Source organism: Mytilus galloprovincialis, chromosome 2, assembly GCF_965363235.1.
Source record: "Mytilus galloprovincialis chromosome 2, xbMytGall1.hap1.1, whole genome shotgun sequence".
NCBI classification, from domain to species: Eukaryota; Metazoa; Mollusca; class Bivalvia; order Mytilida; family Mytilidae; genus Mytilus; species Mytilus galloprovincialis.
In genome coordinates this window covers 104331139-104349938 of record NC_134839.1, presented here as the reverse complement: position 1 = coordinate 104349938, position 18800 = coordinate 104331139, and the positions used below count along the sequence as shown (strand labels likewise).

The window sequence follows — 18800 nt, the reverse complement described above, 5'->3', positions numbered from 1 at the left end:
ATTCACTAGCAACATGTTTCTGCAACCTTACAGTTTTATACTCCAAAGTAGTCGTCTTATCGATTTTGATCATTTTACGACTTTTACATCTTGATTGAGTGTTGATTTGAATGGCGGGTGAAACGCATAGAAAGAGAAGCTTGCCATATTGACGCATCTGATCTCGCTAATTTTGAAATTCACTTAAATCTTCCAAGGTTTTAAACATTCTGTTATTTAGTTCCGATGTTCCCCGTAATGCACACATTTTGTCTGTTCAAAAGCAATAACTAAAAATGACTTCTTTTTTCTTTATATTTTGTTTTCATAAATGTCATAGAGAAATGAAGATAGAGAGTAGTTGCAATTTATGATTTATATAGGGACATAACCTTTTAAAAATTGTTCTTAAGCTCTGATTTTAAATTTGTTTGATACATTGCCGATATAAACCGATGATATAAATTTCATAAAATTCTGGCAAAAATATTACAAATGAGAACGCTTTTTATGTGATTTCCGATAAAATTATTATATCCGAGTGGTACAAATTAAAAAAGAAAAAGTTGATCGACACCGATTTTAGGGCAATGCTAAAAAAAACTTTGATATAAGTTTAATAAAAATCTGGCACATAATGTAAACGTGAAAGCGTTTACCTGACCTTACACGTAAGAGCGTTAACGAGACCGGATGGATATATTTCTATGTTTCCTGAAATGAGTCATGCGATGGTCAATAAAATTAGTAGTGAAAGCTTACTGATTCAGCATATTTTATAATAATCCTCCACCTTTATATTGTAGCAGTAGAATCAGAGAAAACTTGATTGAATTAAAAAATAACTACAAAAATAACGACGTCTTAAGATCTTAAACAGGTATCTTTATGTTTGTGACTGAGTCGTGGACCACTTTAGAACATGTTGTAAAGATAGAAAAATATACTAGAACAAGAATAAATACATTATGTGATATATGAAAGTGCAATTTAAATTTTTTACTGAATACTTGTACATCCTGTCATTAAGTTCTTGTTTGTGATTGTATTCTTGTCTTTCATTTTTGTTGATGTGCTTTGTCTGTTTGGTGTTACTTCGATACATATGTCGTGGCTCTGCACTTATGCATCCATTCATTGTGCTATTGTTAAACATGTTTTTATGCTTGTCTTTCATTTTTGCTATGTGCTTTGTCTACATAGATATGAGAAGATGTGGTATGAGTGCCAATGAGACAACTCTCCATCCAAGTAACAATTTATAAAAGTAAACCATTATAGTTCAATGTACGGCCTTCAACACGGAGCATTGGATCAAACCGAACAGCAAGCTATAAAGGGCCCCAAAAATAACTAGTGTAAATTCATTCAAACGAGAAAACCAAGTCTAATCTATATAAAAACGAGAAACACTTATGAACCACATTAACAGACAAAAAACACTGAAAATCGGATTCCTGACTAAGAACAGGTGCAAACAATAGCAGCGGGATTAAACGTTTTAATGGTACCAAACCTTCTGCCTTTTTATGTATCTTTGATACATATATGATGTGTCTCTGTATTTATACATCCCGCCATTGTGTTATTGTACTATGGTAAATTTATGTAATCCTGTCTTTAACGTTTGCTAATATGCTTCGTCTTAATGCCATTTTGTGCTTCTTTTTTGTTTTACATATTTGTTTGATTATAACACAATATTGACTTGCATACCCGTATTGTTGACCTTTTTACCTGTTATATCTGTTTGTTTTGTTCACGCATTGTTGTCAATATAATGGAATTTGATGCGACTGTCATACTAGTGAGGGGTTTGGCTAGCTATAAAACCAGGTTTAATCCACCATTTTCTTTTAGAAAATGCCTGTACTAAGTCAGTTGTTATGTATTCGGTTGATTTTGCTATTTGGTAAGAGACTTTTCGTTTTGAATTTTCCTTTTAGTTCAGTATTTTGATGATTTTACTTTTTATGCAATCGGTTTGTCTGCTGAGTCCCAAACGTGACCTATTTCTAAATATGACTGTTATACCGAGTGTTAATTTCCATTGCTATACGACGCGTCTTGGTATTTCGTACATTCGACATTCGTGTATTTGATTTTATGTTTCTGGTATGGTTTCGGTAGAATCATGTTATTGTTATGTCCGATCGTTTGTTATCCAAATAATTATAAAATTGCCTTTTAATACCATCATTGTCATACTTTCGGTTATGACTGTTATACCTAGTGTAAATTTGCATTACTTTGTGTGTGTCTCGGTATTTTGGACATCCAACATTCATGCATTCATTTTTGTTGTTTTTGTTAAGGTGTCAGTAACTTTAAAATTGCCTTTACATAACATCATTGTCATAAAAATTCTTTGGACGAGTATTGTGAAAATAATTGTAAAAATTTCGAGCATGTTAGTAACGTAAGCGCGTTACAGTTTTCTTTATCCTGTGGTATTTGTTGTTGGTAATATGTGCGTTGTTTTTCTGCATTTTGCGTATTGTGTCAACTACTGGTATTATATTATTTATTTGAGCGTTTCCCGTTATTTGCGTGTGTTCGTGCTGTATTTCTGTCACGTAGTGTTGTCATTTCAGCGATATTTTTTTTAACATTATCATTAAGTGAGCGGTTGCCAAGCCATTACACCAGGTTCAACCACAATTTTTTCTTAAAATTCCTGTACAAAGTCATGACAGTTGTTATCAAATAGGTTACGTTGTTCACTTCAGTGTCCCTGTTGTTTGTTTGTTTACCTCAGTCTGTTAGTTGATGTGTTTATTACATTTTTAGTAACGCGCTTTTTTCTCTCTCCATGTATGACCTTTGAACACCAATATATAATTGTAGCCTTTATTTATCGTTAGCTGTATATTGGAATGTAAAAACTATGCAGAATTTAGTATTGATGAAATACTTAACCGCTATTTACTATAAAAATATGAATAATTCTTTTTGTTACGATGCGATCTTACATTTTCATTTTTGTGACTGTAAGGTTAAAATAATGTTTCTACATTTTGTTTAGAATTTTATTACGGCTAATAAGTTAGTACAATAAGTGTATATACAACTGGTTATAAATAAAAATTACAAAAAAAACAAACTCTAAGTCAAGTTCTAAGTTATCAACCAAGAAGAACCAGTAAAGTGACAAAAACATGAATCAATTCGCTATCCAAATAACAGACTATAGAAAATAGGATTAGAAAAGAGTATAAACGATATAATAAAAGTGGTTATAAATTAAAAAAAAAAATCATTAATAATACAATAATACAATGGATAAAAACTGCAGCCATTATTGGCATTAGTTATGTAAAAATCTAAGCATAACTTATTATTGTTAAACATTCGAGTCATTAGTATCAGGACCATTGTAACTTTCACTTAGAGAATCATTGTCATTTTCCTTTCGAACGTTACTCTCGTTTTGACTTGAAATTGATGATGACGAAAGTTTTCGTTTTTGCTCTGGACTATCTACTGGCTTCACTTTGTTTCCGTTTGTGCGTTTTGTAGCTGGTATTTCTGTCATCATATCTATGCTGTTCTCCTTTTTCTTATGACCAATTAATTTCTGTTTAGTAGCTTCTTGTACGAGCTGTAACATACCTGGTTTATCGTCATTAACATATTTCGCATTTTTTGTCCATTTACCCAAAACTTGTGCAATTAGTTGTTTTTGGTACTTCTGATATAATGCACCTTTAAGATGTTCAGCATTTGCTCCGACAACAGCATCAAGGTCTTTTAATGGTAATATTTTTTCTGTTAGCACTTGTCTATTACCATCTGGAATTGTTTTTGCTTTATCACAAGTGGGTTCGCGTTTAGATGGAGCTGAAGCTTCTGGAGACGCCAAAAGTTCAACCATATTCCAATTCTTTTTTGCCTCTTTAATTTCGTTACTTTCTGTCATGTCAGTACTTGCTGATATATGTATTAATGTAGAAAACCTATGGTACAACATACAGAGAAATTGAATCAAAAGAAGCAAACCAAAGACAACAGCAAAAAGTAAAGCTATTGGCACTATCGAAACTGGATTATTATCACAAAATATTGATATAGACAAAGAATCTTTGAAAGTGTTAACTTGGGTTAATCCAAACATAACTGTTACCAAGATTGCATTTAACAAGTAAACGAATAACGACACTTTGTTACGCAATTCTATTAGTTCTTCTTGAACTTTGATCTCTTTTTCTTTTTTTGTTTCTAATGGCGTTAAATATCGCTCAATTGTTGAGTTCCAAAATTTCAGTTCTTTTTTACCGATCATTGGAACCGTATCATCGGCATAATAATGACTTTCAGTGACATCTTTTTCTTTGTCCTCCTCTTCTTCCTCTACATGTTTAATTTCATCACGTTTTTCAGTACACTTATTTGAGTCGTCAGCTACTTCTTCCATACTCTCTTTATCTGAAAGTATTACGAAATAAACACAATAACACTATCATATCAAGAAAAATTAAAAACCAACAATAAGTTATTAAGTGTTTCAAATTGACAGGGATGTACTACTTGAATTTAGTGTGGTCTTTTTAATAAAAATGAAATAAAATTATCTTTCCGGGCTTCCATGTAATGCACATCACATAATGTAAAATATTTCTTACCCTTAGAGATGTGATCATATTCATGTAGTTCAATGTTTTTGTTAACAGATATAAAACCTGATCTACGCTTCCACATTGGCATATTCGTCTTTGTTTAGTTAAGCAGAGTTTTATGGAATCATTATACAAATGGGTCAAGATCTCTAATGCGCTTCAAAACGAGGAACTCAGTAGGTGTGTGTAAATACAAAAATCTCTGTGTAGTGATATTTGACACATTTCTATGATAAACAAGTGACTGAGATTACTTAGTTGTGTTGATTTAGAAAGAAGGGGAACATAGAATAAATGTGTTCAAAGAACTTATAATGTTTGAAAAGGGATTTTTTATCACGAGGAGCCGCATTACGAAAAGATTCTCGGGGTTTGCTAATTTACGGACAAAGTAATCTCACTGCGTACCCCGAAAATTTAACCACATATGCGAAAATGTATCAGCATCGAAACGAGCCATCACACATATCCAAGTTAACGATGACTAAACAACAGAAGAAAACGTTACTATTACCGCCTATGGAGAAACAATTGTGAACTTTGACCCAAATATCCACAGTTTGTTTTTTTTATCTGACGACTACAACTTCATGTTAACCTTCGTCTTGCACTGTACCAAGTATTAGCTATATAAATAATTTATTTCTGAACAAAAATGTTGTTCATTACTGTTTAATGTCCAGAAAATATGAAATTAATAAGATACTCTCGCTCTGAAAAACTGGTAACTGTATTTCAATTTTTTTTAGTTTAAAAAAAACTAACATAATTTTATATCTACCAAAAATAAGTTTTTAAACATAAACGCCTAAAGTATAAAAATTGTGAAATGCTTGTTTTGATACCTATTTCACTTTTCCCCTCCTCTTCTTGATTCTCGTTCTTGTTCACCAAAACATTTACTTCATTCAGCATATTGGTATAAAGAAAGTCCTCTTTGGTATATTTGTTTGTTGGACAAAATATACAACTGAAATATCAAAGACTCTTTTTTTTGTAATGATGGAGCTATGTCTTATTACAATAGATTTACTGTATATTGTGTTAAAGTGGTACAAAATATGATAAAGAATATGGATTATTGTTGCACTTATAAGTCAACGTTGCAAATAGGCATGTTGTAATTCATTCAGTGATTTGCACGTTGAAGACGGAATCTAGGATCGCTATATCTGGCTTTAACGACATAAATGTTGCAGGCTCGACAAAAATGATTTTTAATATTTATGAGAATATTTGTAAAAAGGTTTACATTTCGGGACGTTTGAAAATATTTATTTTAATTTTTCCGAACGTACCTGACGATCTCAGTTTTTGTATTAATTCAACAAATAAATACAGTCTGAACTTGATTGTTTTACACGTCAATTTCTTTATCAAACTTTTATAGAATTTTATGAAACTTTTTTTATATTACTTATAGATAATGTATGAAGCTAACTTTTGAAAAAATATATATTTTTTCATTTTCATTATAGTATATAGATAGATAGATTTCGTATTTACAATTAACCTTTACAGACTATCTGAGATAAAACTTTTTTAAACCTTCATGGATTGTATGGAACTTGGAAAGAAGCTAATCTCCAAGACCATGAAACAAGAATCCAATTTGACTGTACTGGAAGTGCATTTCAATAATCAATGTCTCTTCGGTGTAGCGAAGGTGAATAGATTTGAAAATAAAAAAATTCATTCAAATATTGAAGAGCTTATAAAACAAAAAAGGACCAAATAAAACTTACAAATTAAATAAACTCACCTAACAAAATTACCAAGTGAACAAAAATATCCTGTTTCTTCCTTTTCTGGTGTATGCGTCTTCTTTGGAGAATCGGACTCGGTTTTTTGCTTAGTTTCCCTTGTTCCCCAAGAAACAACATGTAAATTACCAATAGAATACAAGAACATTAGCATAGACATCGATGGTATGGCGACGAAGTACAGAAGTCCCGGCATTATGCATAAAAACTCCTGGAACATAATTATTTTCGTCAATATAATAAAAGCAGTAAAAAAAAAAAAAGAAGAGATTTTGATCATTAAACAATCATAAACAAATTGTTTTTCCACAAGTTAAGGTGGTATGGGAGTCTAAAATAAAAATGATAGAATTTGTTCATACTTTGCCAAAACGTTGTATCCATTGATATATGTTGAAAAATATAATAAAAATGATAGGTCACCGTGCATTTTCTCAAGCTACAGGACGTGACAAAATAACACATTTTGTATGGATTATACAGGAAAAAACACCATTTTGTGATTAGAAACTAAACAAAATGATAGAATTGTTAAATAATTAAGGAAAAGATAGCTTTCAGACAATTCTTTGAGAATATCAAAAGAAAAGATAGGGTCACCGTACGTTTTTTCCGGCTAAAATACAAAATAGGAAAATTTCATGTAGAATCCTTCAGAAAATGCACTGTTTTAGAGTTACCTCCCCTTGAAATGCCAATTAAAAAAAAAATTAAAAACAACCAAAACTAATCAACATTTGCAAAAATATTAATATTTGTAAGTTATATTCTTATAAATTGGTTCTTTTAAATGAAAATCACATTAAATATCTGCATTCCTGGATCCCATTTTGCTAACTTGATAGAACATATGGACCTTTGGTTCTCTGTTTTTAACAATCCAAGATGGAGGAAGACACCCATACCACCTTAAGGTATATAGGGTGTCTTCCTCCATCTTGGATTTTGAAATACCAGAAAACAAGGTCTAGATCTTTGATTAAATGTGCAAATTTTGAGAATAGTAGGCAATTCATGTGTAAGAATTTTCATTATAATATAGAAAATGCCATGTTTTATCATATTTATTGTTGTATTTTACAAAAAAACGAATGCTTCTGTTTGATTCAACTTTTTCCAACTTTGCCAAATAAGGGGAGGTAACTCAAAGTCAGGGCAGATAATTCAGATAGTGTTAGTTTTACAATAGAATGTGTTAGGAATTTTCCCATTTTTTTTTATGTAGCAAGAAAACGAGTCCAGTGACCCCGTTTTTTCTTTTTCTTACCTGAAAGCATATTATTGGAGCTATCTTCTCATATTTTATCTCAAAATTCTATGATGTAGTTTTCGTTTTATGGCGGAAAATTGTGTTTTCCATGCATAATCTATACAAAATTTTACAATTTTGCACAACCTGTAGTGTGAAAATAAGTCCCGTGACCCATTCTTTTTATTAATTTTTTTTTAAAACAAGCAGGATATAAACTACATTTTGACAAATTATTAAAAAAATCTATCATAATGGATTATAATTTAGACACCCCATCTATCTTAAATGTTATTTATTATCAAATTTTTATCTCTATTGCTTTTGACGGCTATATAACATTAGAATATGAGCGCCCTTTTTTAACAATACAGAAAAAGACAGAACATTGTACCGATTGTAATCCATCTAAACAAAGTCGGCTGATTCTCCCCGAAAGTTACCGGGCAAGTCTAACTGTCGGGTTGCTTTGACGACTTCTCCGGACAATCCAAGATCCGCAGGGATCTTTTACTACGACTGCGCTTAAACATTGATAGGACATTCCGGATCAATGAAGATAGTAATCCGACTTTTCACTTTTCGTGTCCTATCGCTGTCTGATCTGCAACGGGAGCCATTATTGCCACTGTGTGAACACCGCTTTATATTTTGACTTAGCAACACTTGCCTTTGGATGCACTAATGCTGATATAACAAAGACTCCGGCTACAAACAACAGTAAGATGGTGGTAATCGAACATAGACCCTCATTTAAAGCATCTCGTATTACACCAATCATGACAATAACCATCACTATCACATATACTCCAGACAGAACGGCGGCATATTGAAGCTAAATGAATAAAGTGTGAAATGTTAACAAAATGTACAAAATCGTGAGTTGATTTAAATTAACTTATCGTTTTATGCATCAAGAAAAACTAACACACAATCGGTAATAGTGAATAATATCTAAAATTATTTTACATATAAGGCCTCTCATTGTATGCATACTTATCAATTTGACCTGTTGATACTATTTGTAAGGTTTTTTTGTTGGTTAATGTTTACTTATTAAGGGATATAACTTGTCTATATACCACCTTTGCTAAGCGCTTGGTATGACTAGAAAATTTTCAGCCATTTCAATTTATAGTTTATAGTGTGTTTTCCAATGTTGTGAAACACTTAGCAATACACACAGTAAAACTCAGTTTAAGATAAGTCGAAGTCCGATGTCAGAATAGGTAACAAAAGAATTTAAAATAAGCAAACTGACATTACTCATTAATCATTTAACCCCATCCAAACCCTCATGTATGTACTCTCAGAAATACAATCCCTCCCGTTTAGGGGTTTAGTATCATATCATTATAGAATATATGAAAAAACATAACCCGTATCATCCCAACAACTGGTTTTAGAATAAATGTGTTTATTTCCGACGCAAAGATCACATGAGTAGTAATACTAAAATATGCAATTCTTAATGACGAGACAACAGTATCGTAACTATATCCTTTTCGAATAAGTCTGTTTTAAGGTTTGGATAGCTTTTAAGGTGAATGCCGGCATTTTTGTGTTTGCAAAGAATATTACCATACAATATTGGATGTAAAATACCTGTACGTATATGAAGTCTGCATGTTGCATTTACGAATGATGTCCTTGTATCGATGATAATTTTAAGTAATAAACAATATGAACTAAAAATAATCTCTTTCATTTTGGGTATTAAGCTTTCCGTTAAAGATTTTGATATCAAGATCCAGAATAAATCTCTTTAGTGTTCATACTGAAGTCGTCATTATTTAGAGCTAATATATCATCTTAATATCTTAAAGTGTTATATCAAACTTTTGAATCAGATGTTATTTCGATGGGTCGTTGCTGATTTTAGTCATAAGTTGTAACTAATAACAACACAGAAACAGGTCAGCAATAACTGGTGCACATTTAGTCCCCATGGGAATTCCGATAATCTGAAGATATATATATATATATATATATATATATATGGAATCTCCATAGCGTACAAAAATGTAACCTAGTAAAAATTCAATGGCAAAACAAGTATCAAAGCAGATCCAATTGACATAGTTCTTTTGTTTGAACACATATACATGTATTCGCATTCCGGATTTTTAAATATACATTTAATCAGGTATGTGATTTTTTTTCTTTAAAATAATTTGAGGCAAAGTGGTATATAGGGTAGAAAAATCAAAGCATTGAACAGATTTGAAATCACCATAAAAGCAAACAATTTAACAAGACTTAATACTCCCAACGAACTTTGACACTCCAAAAGTAATCAATTCCACTATTCTCTAAGGCCTTATTTGAACAATCTATTGACAGATTTGTACGAAGTGTACTAGTACCTAGAGTCGATAATTTAGCTTGAAGACGTAATAGATCTATATTTGTAAGGGGTTTTGTGCTGCTTCGGAAGCCAGTACATAGTTGGAACTTTCATTGAATTTGGTTCTGCTTGTAAAGAGGTAGCGAAAAGTTTATGTTTGGTACATATGTCATTTTCCGAAAATGGTGAATTGGTGATTTCCTTTTGTAGACCTCTTTGACGAGTTCTATTATGGTTGTTTTTAGGAGTAAAATTTATTTAAAATGTTGAATAGGTATATCAACTATGTTCATCACCAAAGTAAAGAAACAATCTAATTATTTCTCTCGTTTTATCAATGTAGATCTGTAAGTACGGAGTGAGTCGTGGATGATGTTACGACTATCATCACAATAAATAATTGACGGGGGACAATATAAAGGTCCTTTCCAGAGATATTCCAACTCTCGATCACAAACGATGTTAATGTTTCCAGTTAAAACATGGGAACATGGGCCATAAATGTAGTCAGAATTACTGCAATCTTATGAGGTAGGTGTAGTGTCACTGATCTTAACATTTTTACACTTTTCTCTGTAGTTAAACACATATTTAGGAAATTCCAAGTATTTATTGTAAACATAACAAGTAAGAGGGAGGCCAGTATTATCAAAATAGCCAGGAATTTGTTCTTTACAGAATGATCATTGAAAAAACCGGCAATATTTACAAAATCAAAACCGTTTTTGACATATTTTTAAAATAACATGTTTTTGTGATCTTCACGGCGATCAATTTTGGTAAACAATTTAGAATAACAATATGCATTTATAATTTTGACGATTCCAAACTCAGGACTCCAAAATTGAATTGTGTTGCATTCCTTCAAAATTTGATTTAATATATTAACAGACAAAGAACAGAGCTTATTTAATAGACGAGATCTACTGTTGTTTTTTTTTTTTAAATACATGCTAGATGTGAAATATTTGTATTGTTATTATTCTTTGGTTGCGATTTTTTCTACGCCCATAAGAGCAGTTTTTATGATCTGTTTTAGAAACCATATCCAAAATATTAACAGATTTATTTTCTTAAATCTAAAACATGTAGGAATTTTCATTTTAAAAATAAATAAATAAATTTTGTGTTTTTACTGTCTTCTGATTGGTTAAAATTATAAGTTTTATTTTCAATGTTGTCAATTTTGATGGCGACACGCCCACTTTGACGTTGTGTATTCATACGCCAACATGTGCGTACGTTTGTTATTGTTAATATAAATAATATTAAATGTTCTTTGAGCCTTAGTTTTGATAGAAATTTATAATGAATGGCAATAATTTATTTTGATGTTATTGAACCATAAAACTAATTCTTGACTCTTTACATTTTACATAATCCGCTTCGCGGATTATTCAATGTGAAGAGTCAAAAATTAGTTTTACGGTTCAATAAATTCAAAATAGATAATAGCAATTCATTAAATAATTTCATTGCAGTATTGTAACACGTGTTATGTAACTTGTATTATGATTCCTTAAGGATTTTCATCATTACCTTATCAAATTAGAAGTTAAATATGGGATACATGTACAAACAAAATAAACGTAACAGAAGTTCACCGTTAAACTTGTTCCATCGTACTAGTAGTTTGAAATGGACCCATGGCACTGTTAGTCAAAGTTACTATGTTGATTGTACTTAAGGAGAACTTGTACCAATAATACAAGGTATTAAATAGTTCAGAAAATAGATATCTTCCCACAGTATAATGTAAAATTATGTCTTTAAGGATGTACTTAGGTGAGGTTAGGTGAAAATTAATGAATTAAGAAGTTTAAAAAAATTGATACTATAAGCTGGTAGAGCATCAATTAAGGATAAAAATAAGCTAAAAATATTGATAAATCAGGGACCTCCTTTTCGAGATATTTGAGATTTAAAATATGGCGGGAAAAGGCTGACTCCGACTTTTACCTTTTACTTGCATTAGTATTATTAGGTCTCAAAACAAAAGAAAGAAAATTAAGAATCTTCTAAAATTTTGGTAAATGACCTTTCATGAGCTATTTTAAAGTCTTGTATGAAAAAATAAATGGGTGTTATGGGGAAAAATATTTGGTAAACGGACAGAAAGTCACAGGACAAAAAGTCACAGGATATAAAGTCACAAATTTGATAGGACAAAAAGTCACAGGACAAAAAGACACAAATAATTTGTTGACAATTGTAAGAGATATATCTTGAAATATTTACTTGTTGTTACATATATTTATGTTAAAGTTAGGGAAATTTGTCATTATACTTGAAAAATTAAGATTTATTCAATTTTAAGCACGCAAAGGGTATATTTTTTGGCAGCATGAAGCCATTCAAGTGCAAGCCACTTTGACATTTTGTTTTCATAACAATTATTTGATCATCTTTGATATTTTTTTGATAAATTTTGTCTACAAAGTTGGTTTATTTACAATAGTTCAAGAATAATACAAAAATATTTTATTTTAAATAAGCAATTTTAACTCAAAGATAAAAATTGAAAAAAATAATTGTGACTTTTTGTCCTGTGACTTTCTGTCCTCCATTCAAATATTTTACATTGTATTGTATGAAAAAAGACCAAGGAGTCTGAACATTAAACACAAATTCCAAAACCTCACCTAAGTACACCCTTAAAGTTATATGATCATATTTCTATCGATTTATATTTTTTCCTTTATTTATGTATGTGTTTTTTTGTACACATTTCCGATGAAAAACATGTATACCCCGACGAAAGATTTTGTTAATTATATGGATGATTTTGAATTCCACCCCAATTGTTGATAAAGCAGCAGAATTAAATGTATGTTAACAGTATAAACTGCAAAAGTTTCCTTTATACATTTGAATTCATTTTGATGGATGCACTCACGTTGAAGCTAGTTTTTATGCCCCACCTACGATAGTAGAGGGTCATTATGTTTTCTGGTCTGTACGTCCGTTGTACCGTCGTACCGTCCGTCTGTTCGTTCGTCCGTCCGTCTGTCCCGCTTCAGGTTAAAGTTTTTGGTCAAGGTAGTTTTTGATGAAGTTGAAGTCCAATCAACTTGAAACTTAGTATACATGTGCCCTATGATATGATCTTTCTAATTTAAATGCCAAATTAGAGTTTTGACCCCAATTTTACGGTTCACTGAACATAGAAAATGATAGTGCAAATTTCAGGTTAAAGTTTTTGGTCAAGGTAGTTTTTGATAAAGTAGAAGTCCAATCAACTTGAAACTTAGTATACATGTTCCCTTTGATAAGATCATTCTAATTTTAATGCCAAATTAGAGAATTTATTCCAATTTCACGGTCCACTAAACATAGAAAATGATAGTGCGAGTGGGGCATCCGTGCACTGTGGACACATTCTTGTTTTATCGTTAACTTTAATTTTATCACATCGTAAATATTTTTTCAACATTTTAACATTAACATATACTATAATAAAACACAATTTATATAACAAAATTCAACGAAATACTTGTTCAGTTTCGCATTTAAGCTTTTTGAAGAAACGATTTTATTCAAGAAACTAAATATATTCCAAACTAAATAGGTAATGGCTTGGTTGAATTTATTGGGGGGGGGGGGGGGGGGGTCTTAATTGTGTTTATAAAAGAGCATAAAACCCTTTTGACGTATGCAATTATTAAACTGATCTTTTCATCCATATAATAAAATAGTGTACCTGTTTCTGTGATGAGGCATATAAACACAATAATATAAATATGCCAACAGGAATGAGGTTTAGAATGAGTGCCAGCCATGGTGGAATTGCTTCAAATCCCAAAATAATAGCGCCTAATATCAGCATGAATATTGAGCCTGGTGTAAGTAATGTAGATACAAACAGGAAGACATGATACACTATGTACAAGAACGAAATATTTTGGTTGGTTTTTGTTACATTCTTATAATCTAAGATTAGATCTAGAATGTTAGCCATTGTGGAAGGAGTCCATCTACGACGCTGATTGAAAAATTCGTAAAACCCTTCAGGTGCAAAAGTGTACGAATCTGATTCTGCGCAATACTCAATTTTCCATCCTTTCTTTAAAAGCAGAGTGCATAACCACCTATCCTCTCCTAAAATATAATGAGTGATATATGTTAAACCTCAAAATAACATGGAATGTTTTATGAAAATTGTAAACACCCTATTATGTAGTAAGGAAAGTAAAATGACCGTGAAAGTTAAAGGACAAAAAATTAAATCGAACCCACAGATTCTTTCAAAAGATAGAAGGCTATCATCGAAAAAAAACTTACTTCATAAGAATACAAAGGGTATGCGTAACAACACGATGGCTTTCTTACAAGATTTCAAGAGTGACTATATATGTGTTTGAGGATTGGGTACGGCAGCAAAATGAAAAGACTCTTGAATGGAAAGACTTTCCCACCGGAGCCAATTACCAAATTTTAGAAGTGATCGAAGAGTAATATATTCATCTTGAACAACAGGAAGATTAATGTTCAGGATGTTGACTGGCAGCTGGTTAAACAGATAACAGCAAACTTTTGAAGTACAGGCTTGAGAATACGTGTAAATTATTACACATAAATCTATGTTGAATATGAAGTTTTAACCCTACACGGCAGTCATTCGGTTTATCGAGGAAAACGATCGTCAAGTATTCCGATTGGATCTTGACAGATCTGGTATCGAATCGCGAATGTTATTAATTGAAATCCTACTTCAAAATGTTTGAAAAATTTGCTGTATTTTCCAAAACACGGAAAAATGTAAGAAAATAAATAATATCTGTCAAAATTATTTAACTTTCTCAATTATACTACGTGCAAACAGATAAAGAAAATATGCAAAACTTTATGAGAACATAAAAAGGCGCAACGCAAGTCTATGGGAATTATTAGATAAGAAAAAATATGGGAATTATTAGAAAAGAAAAAAAAAAAACCACACACACGTTTTGTACCTATACGGTCACATTCCAATATAAAGTGGTATGTTTTAGTCTTTGATTTATCAGGTAGTGCAGTAAACTGAAAGCTTAAGATACTTGGGATGGACATTTTAATAAAGAGAAATAGAAAATCTACATTTAATACATTCATTGCAAAAGGGTATAGCTTGTTTGGATTGAACCAACGTTACACAATGCTCAAGCAGAAGCTTACTTTAGAAGTATGTTTTCGCTACATTGAAGACCTGTTAGTGACCTTCTGCTGTTGTTTTTTTCTATGGTCGGGTTGTTGTCTCTTTGGCACATTCCCCATTTCCATTCTCAATTTTATTAATTCTGATATAGCAGAGTTGAATTTTTTATTTTCTTCGGTATAACTTAAATTTCCTCTATTTGCTTTGTAATATACTGCTCATTATTAGTATTATAGTCCATTAGTCCATAACATTCAAAATTTTTACTTTGCATTGCGTACAAAGTGTGATAATTTTAATCCTCTATTAATAGCACCTGCTTCTTTTGAAACTTAAATGAGAATTTTGAGACAAAACACATGTTTGCGTTATAACGCAAAACGGTTGCGTTATAAGACAAATGTTTGTGTTATTTCTCAAATGTTTGTGTTATATAACGCAAAGGTTTGCGCAATATCGCGAATGTTTGCGTTATAATTCGCAAAAGGTTGTGTTATAACGCAAACTTAGCAAGAAATATATAAATATGTTCCGCTAATACGTATACGCTTTCGTAGTTTTCATTGTGGTTACGATGACTGATTTCGAAATGATATGTGTTGTGTTATCAAAAAAATGTGCTCTAGTATGATTATTGAATAACACTATTTTTATATTATTTACATGTATTCACCTGTAGCAAAAGAAATGTTTATTTAATTTTGGCGCTAATGAAATTTAGTTTTAATGTGAAAGCACGTTGTGTGTAATACTTTTCAGTTATCTATCACTTGATCCACATAGCTACCTTGATCATACTGAATATGATGTTTAGCTTCAGATGGTAAGCTTGTGTACGTTTTCAGAATGCCGGAGTTTATTATTGCAGAACCACGAAATAAGCTAAAACAACCGGGACTGCACAATACACAACCAATCACGTGCTCTGTAGCTTTTTGTAACCAATGACTAATTGCATACTCAAATTGCTGATACCACACCATTGGACCTGAAAATACAAGCACTCTGATATCGTCATTTTGCGGTTGAAGTCTTTTTGTTATGTGTCCTTTTGTTTTTGCCCTGTGTCTGATGAGTCCAGCACTTTTTAAACTGATTTGTATAATGTGTTCTAATGATGTACTGCTACACCACTGTTCAAGCTAGAAAGAGTGTTTGTCACCACAAATGTGTTTAAACCTACAACACTCTTTATTAACTTTTTTTCGTTTTTTGATTTGAACATAAATCAGCTGTTTTATTTTGTATGGTTCGGGTATTTACGCATTGTAGAAAGTCGAACAGTGACCTATACTTGCTTACTTTTACGTCAGCCTTGTCTCTTTATGGAAATTGTCTCATTTGCAATCATACTACATCTTCATTTTTATATCTTAGACAACTTTAACAGAAGAAAGAAAGTTCACAGAAGAAGACATGTATTCCAACAAATGTCATTGTTTAATCTAAAACTAAGTCCGCATTATATTGCAATGTGGTTCATATTGAATCCTTTATTTTTCACAAAATAGTTATTACATCTTATCACTTATTCATGTTTGATCTAAATACAATGTATACCTGAACCGATTGGATGAATCCTCCCACACGCAGCACCAACTATTTTTGACTTGTTCATTCGTCTCATTAAACTTAGAACTGCTTCCGGTTCAAATTCAACGTCCCCATCAAGGGCCAAGAGAAACGTATTTTCTAATGCATCTTGATAACCAGATTTCCCGAATTTTTCTTTTAACTTCCATTTTAATATATAATTCATATACATCACCTATTGTCATAATAAAGGAACCACATAACGATTAAGACAATTGAAAACCACTATAATAACTAAATGTGGAGTATGGTTTGAATATGGCGGATTTAATTTTATTTCATGTGATTCGTAGCTGTGTCAAAGCCTGTAATCTTATTCTAAATAGACGTAGACATGTTATAGGGAAAACGGTACTATTCATTCTGCCATAGTCGACAATACTAACATTTTCTAAATATACCACTTTTTATAATAAAAACTTGGATAAAACAGTTATGTGTGGTGTTAGTACTTTATTATTCTGTTTTAAAAATTGAAGCCTAATAGTATCATGACCAACTTGCAACGGAACTTGTTTATGTTATCCATGCCCACCGTCATTTTACCGTGAAAAAAATTGTGAAATTTTAGAAGTCTTTTCGAATAACTTTCTGGAAAATATTCAATAGGTTTCAAAATTTATATTGTAAATATACACACTGTAGTTATTCATAGATAAATGAAAAAAATATATTGTACCCTTACATCCAATCACAGCGCTCCTAGGTCGACTTCCGTCACTTGTCTTGGGTACACAAAAGGCCAACCTAATGCTGGGAAAATGTAATTGTACCGTTTTCCCTTTATATTGTTAATAATGTTCTTATCAATGTTTTATAGTAGATGAATTCTTTATATAATGTTGTAAATGCTGTTATAGGAATAAACACATTTTCGGACTTTTATGTCATTGACAAGTTTGTGAAAAAGAGACCCGGTTTACACACATCAATTATAACCTCTAGAAAAAATGTGTTTAATCCTTATAATTCTTCACCCAGACATACGCGATTATTTATTAACCTTATTTGTTTGACGGCTACTATATTGACTATCAAAAGCACAATGGCATGCCGTAACTAAGGAATACGCCGCCATCTTGACTTTCTAAAAACCAAAAATGTCCGACAAATGCAACAGGATCTAAAATGAAATATAACCTACCTCAAAAACTTATTTTAATTAGATTTTATCCGTATGTAGCGAAATAATATTTCGTCTGAAAGTTTTGAATCGTATGACTTCGTGTTTTGCCTTGACGTAAATTCACCAAATCATTCGTGAAATTTCCCGGAATTGTATACGAATCTAAATTTTTATACCCTTATCAAAACTCTAATGCATTATTTCTTTTCTGTTACATTGAAGGAATTACTGTAATATTTTTTCTGTCTATGAAGAAATAACTAATAGTCCGTCGGAAGGGGACGATAAATGGGTGACCCGTGTTAAGAGAGAGCCATATCTCTTGCACGTTAAAGACACCCTTGTAGATTTGTAGAGTAGGCTAATGCCGCTTCAAGGCAGTACTCGCACCCGCAAAGTGGAAAGGGATTAATATAGGTTGCAAAACTTGTTTTCCAATCCACTATAATAAATAAATATGTTTAAACTAAGAAATAACATAAAAAATGTGGTGCAAACTGAATAACGCACGTAGTGGGTTATTTAACAGTGTACACCACATTTTTGATGTTATTTCGAATAGACAGAAAAAATATTACAGTCATATCTTATAATTTAATTCTAAATTCCATTTTAAACCGTAGAAAACCATGAAAAAACGTTGATGACGTCACAGTCACATGACTAAATTATGTCTATGGGCTGATAACAAAATAACGTCAGCCAATCAGAAGACGCGTTAAATCCAAAATTAAATTATATATAAATATTTTAAGAATGGCTGTAATATTCTTTTCTGTCTATGAAGAAATGACATCAAAAATGCGCGCGTTATTCAGAGTGTGCACCACATATTTTATGTTATTTCGAATAGACAGATAAAAAAATACAGTTATTTCTAATAAGTTAATTCTAGATTCCATTTAAACTGGTGTAAAACCATGAAAAAACGTTGATGACCGCACGGTCAAATGACTAAATTATTTCTTTGATATCGGCTGATAAACTAAACAA

The 18800-nt window shown here is 31.5% G+C and overlaps 1 protein-coding gene across 6 annotated transcripts in view; it reads right to left on the bottom strand.

Moving 5' to 3' along the window:
- Nucleotides 1-2994: 2994 nt before the first annotated feature.
- The window catches only part of LOC143065219 (chitin synthase chs-2-like), a 65284-nt gene continuing 49478 nt past the window's right edge, over nucleotides 2995-18800 (bottom strand). For 3 of the 6 annotated variants that reach the window (XM_076238651.1, XM_076238652.1, XM_076238654.1), the window contains 7 exons: nucleotides 16649-16856; nucleotides 15876-16076; nucleotides 13655-14052; nucleotides 8278-8442; nucleotides 6358-6569; nucleotides 5441-5565; nucleotides 2995-4404 (listed from right to left, as the gene is read on the bottom strand). In XM_076238651.1, coding sequence (XP_076094766.1) covers nucleotides 3323-4404; nucleotides 5441-5565; nucleotides 6358-6569; nucleotides 8278-8442; nucleotides 13655-14052; nucleotides 15876-16076; nucleotides 16649-16856 — 2391 coding nt within the window. In that variant the 3' untranslated portion in view covers nucleotides 2995-3322. Of the gene's footprint in view, nucleotides 4405-5440; nucleotides 5566-6357; nucleotides 6570-8277; nucleotides 8443-13654; nucleotides 14053-15875; nucleotides 16077-16648; nucleotides 16857-18800 lie in introns of those variants that run through there. The other 3 variants (XM_076238653.1, XM_076238655.1, XM_076238657.1) reach the window with 3 other exon arrangements.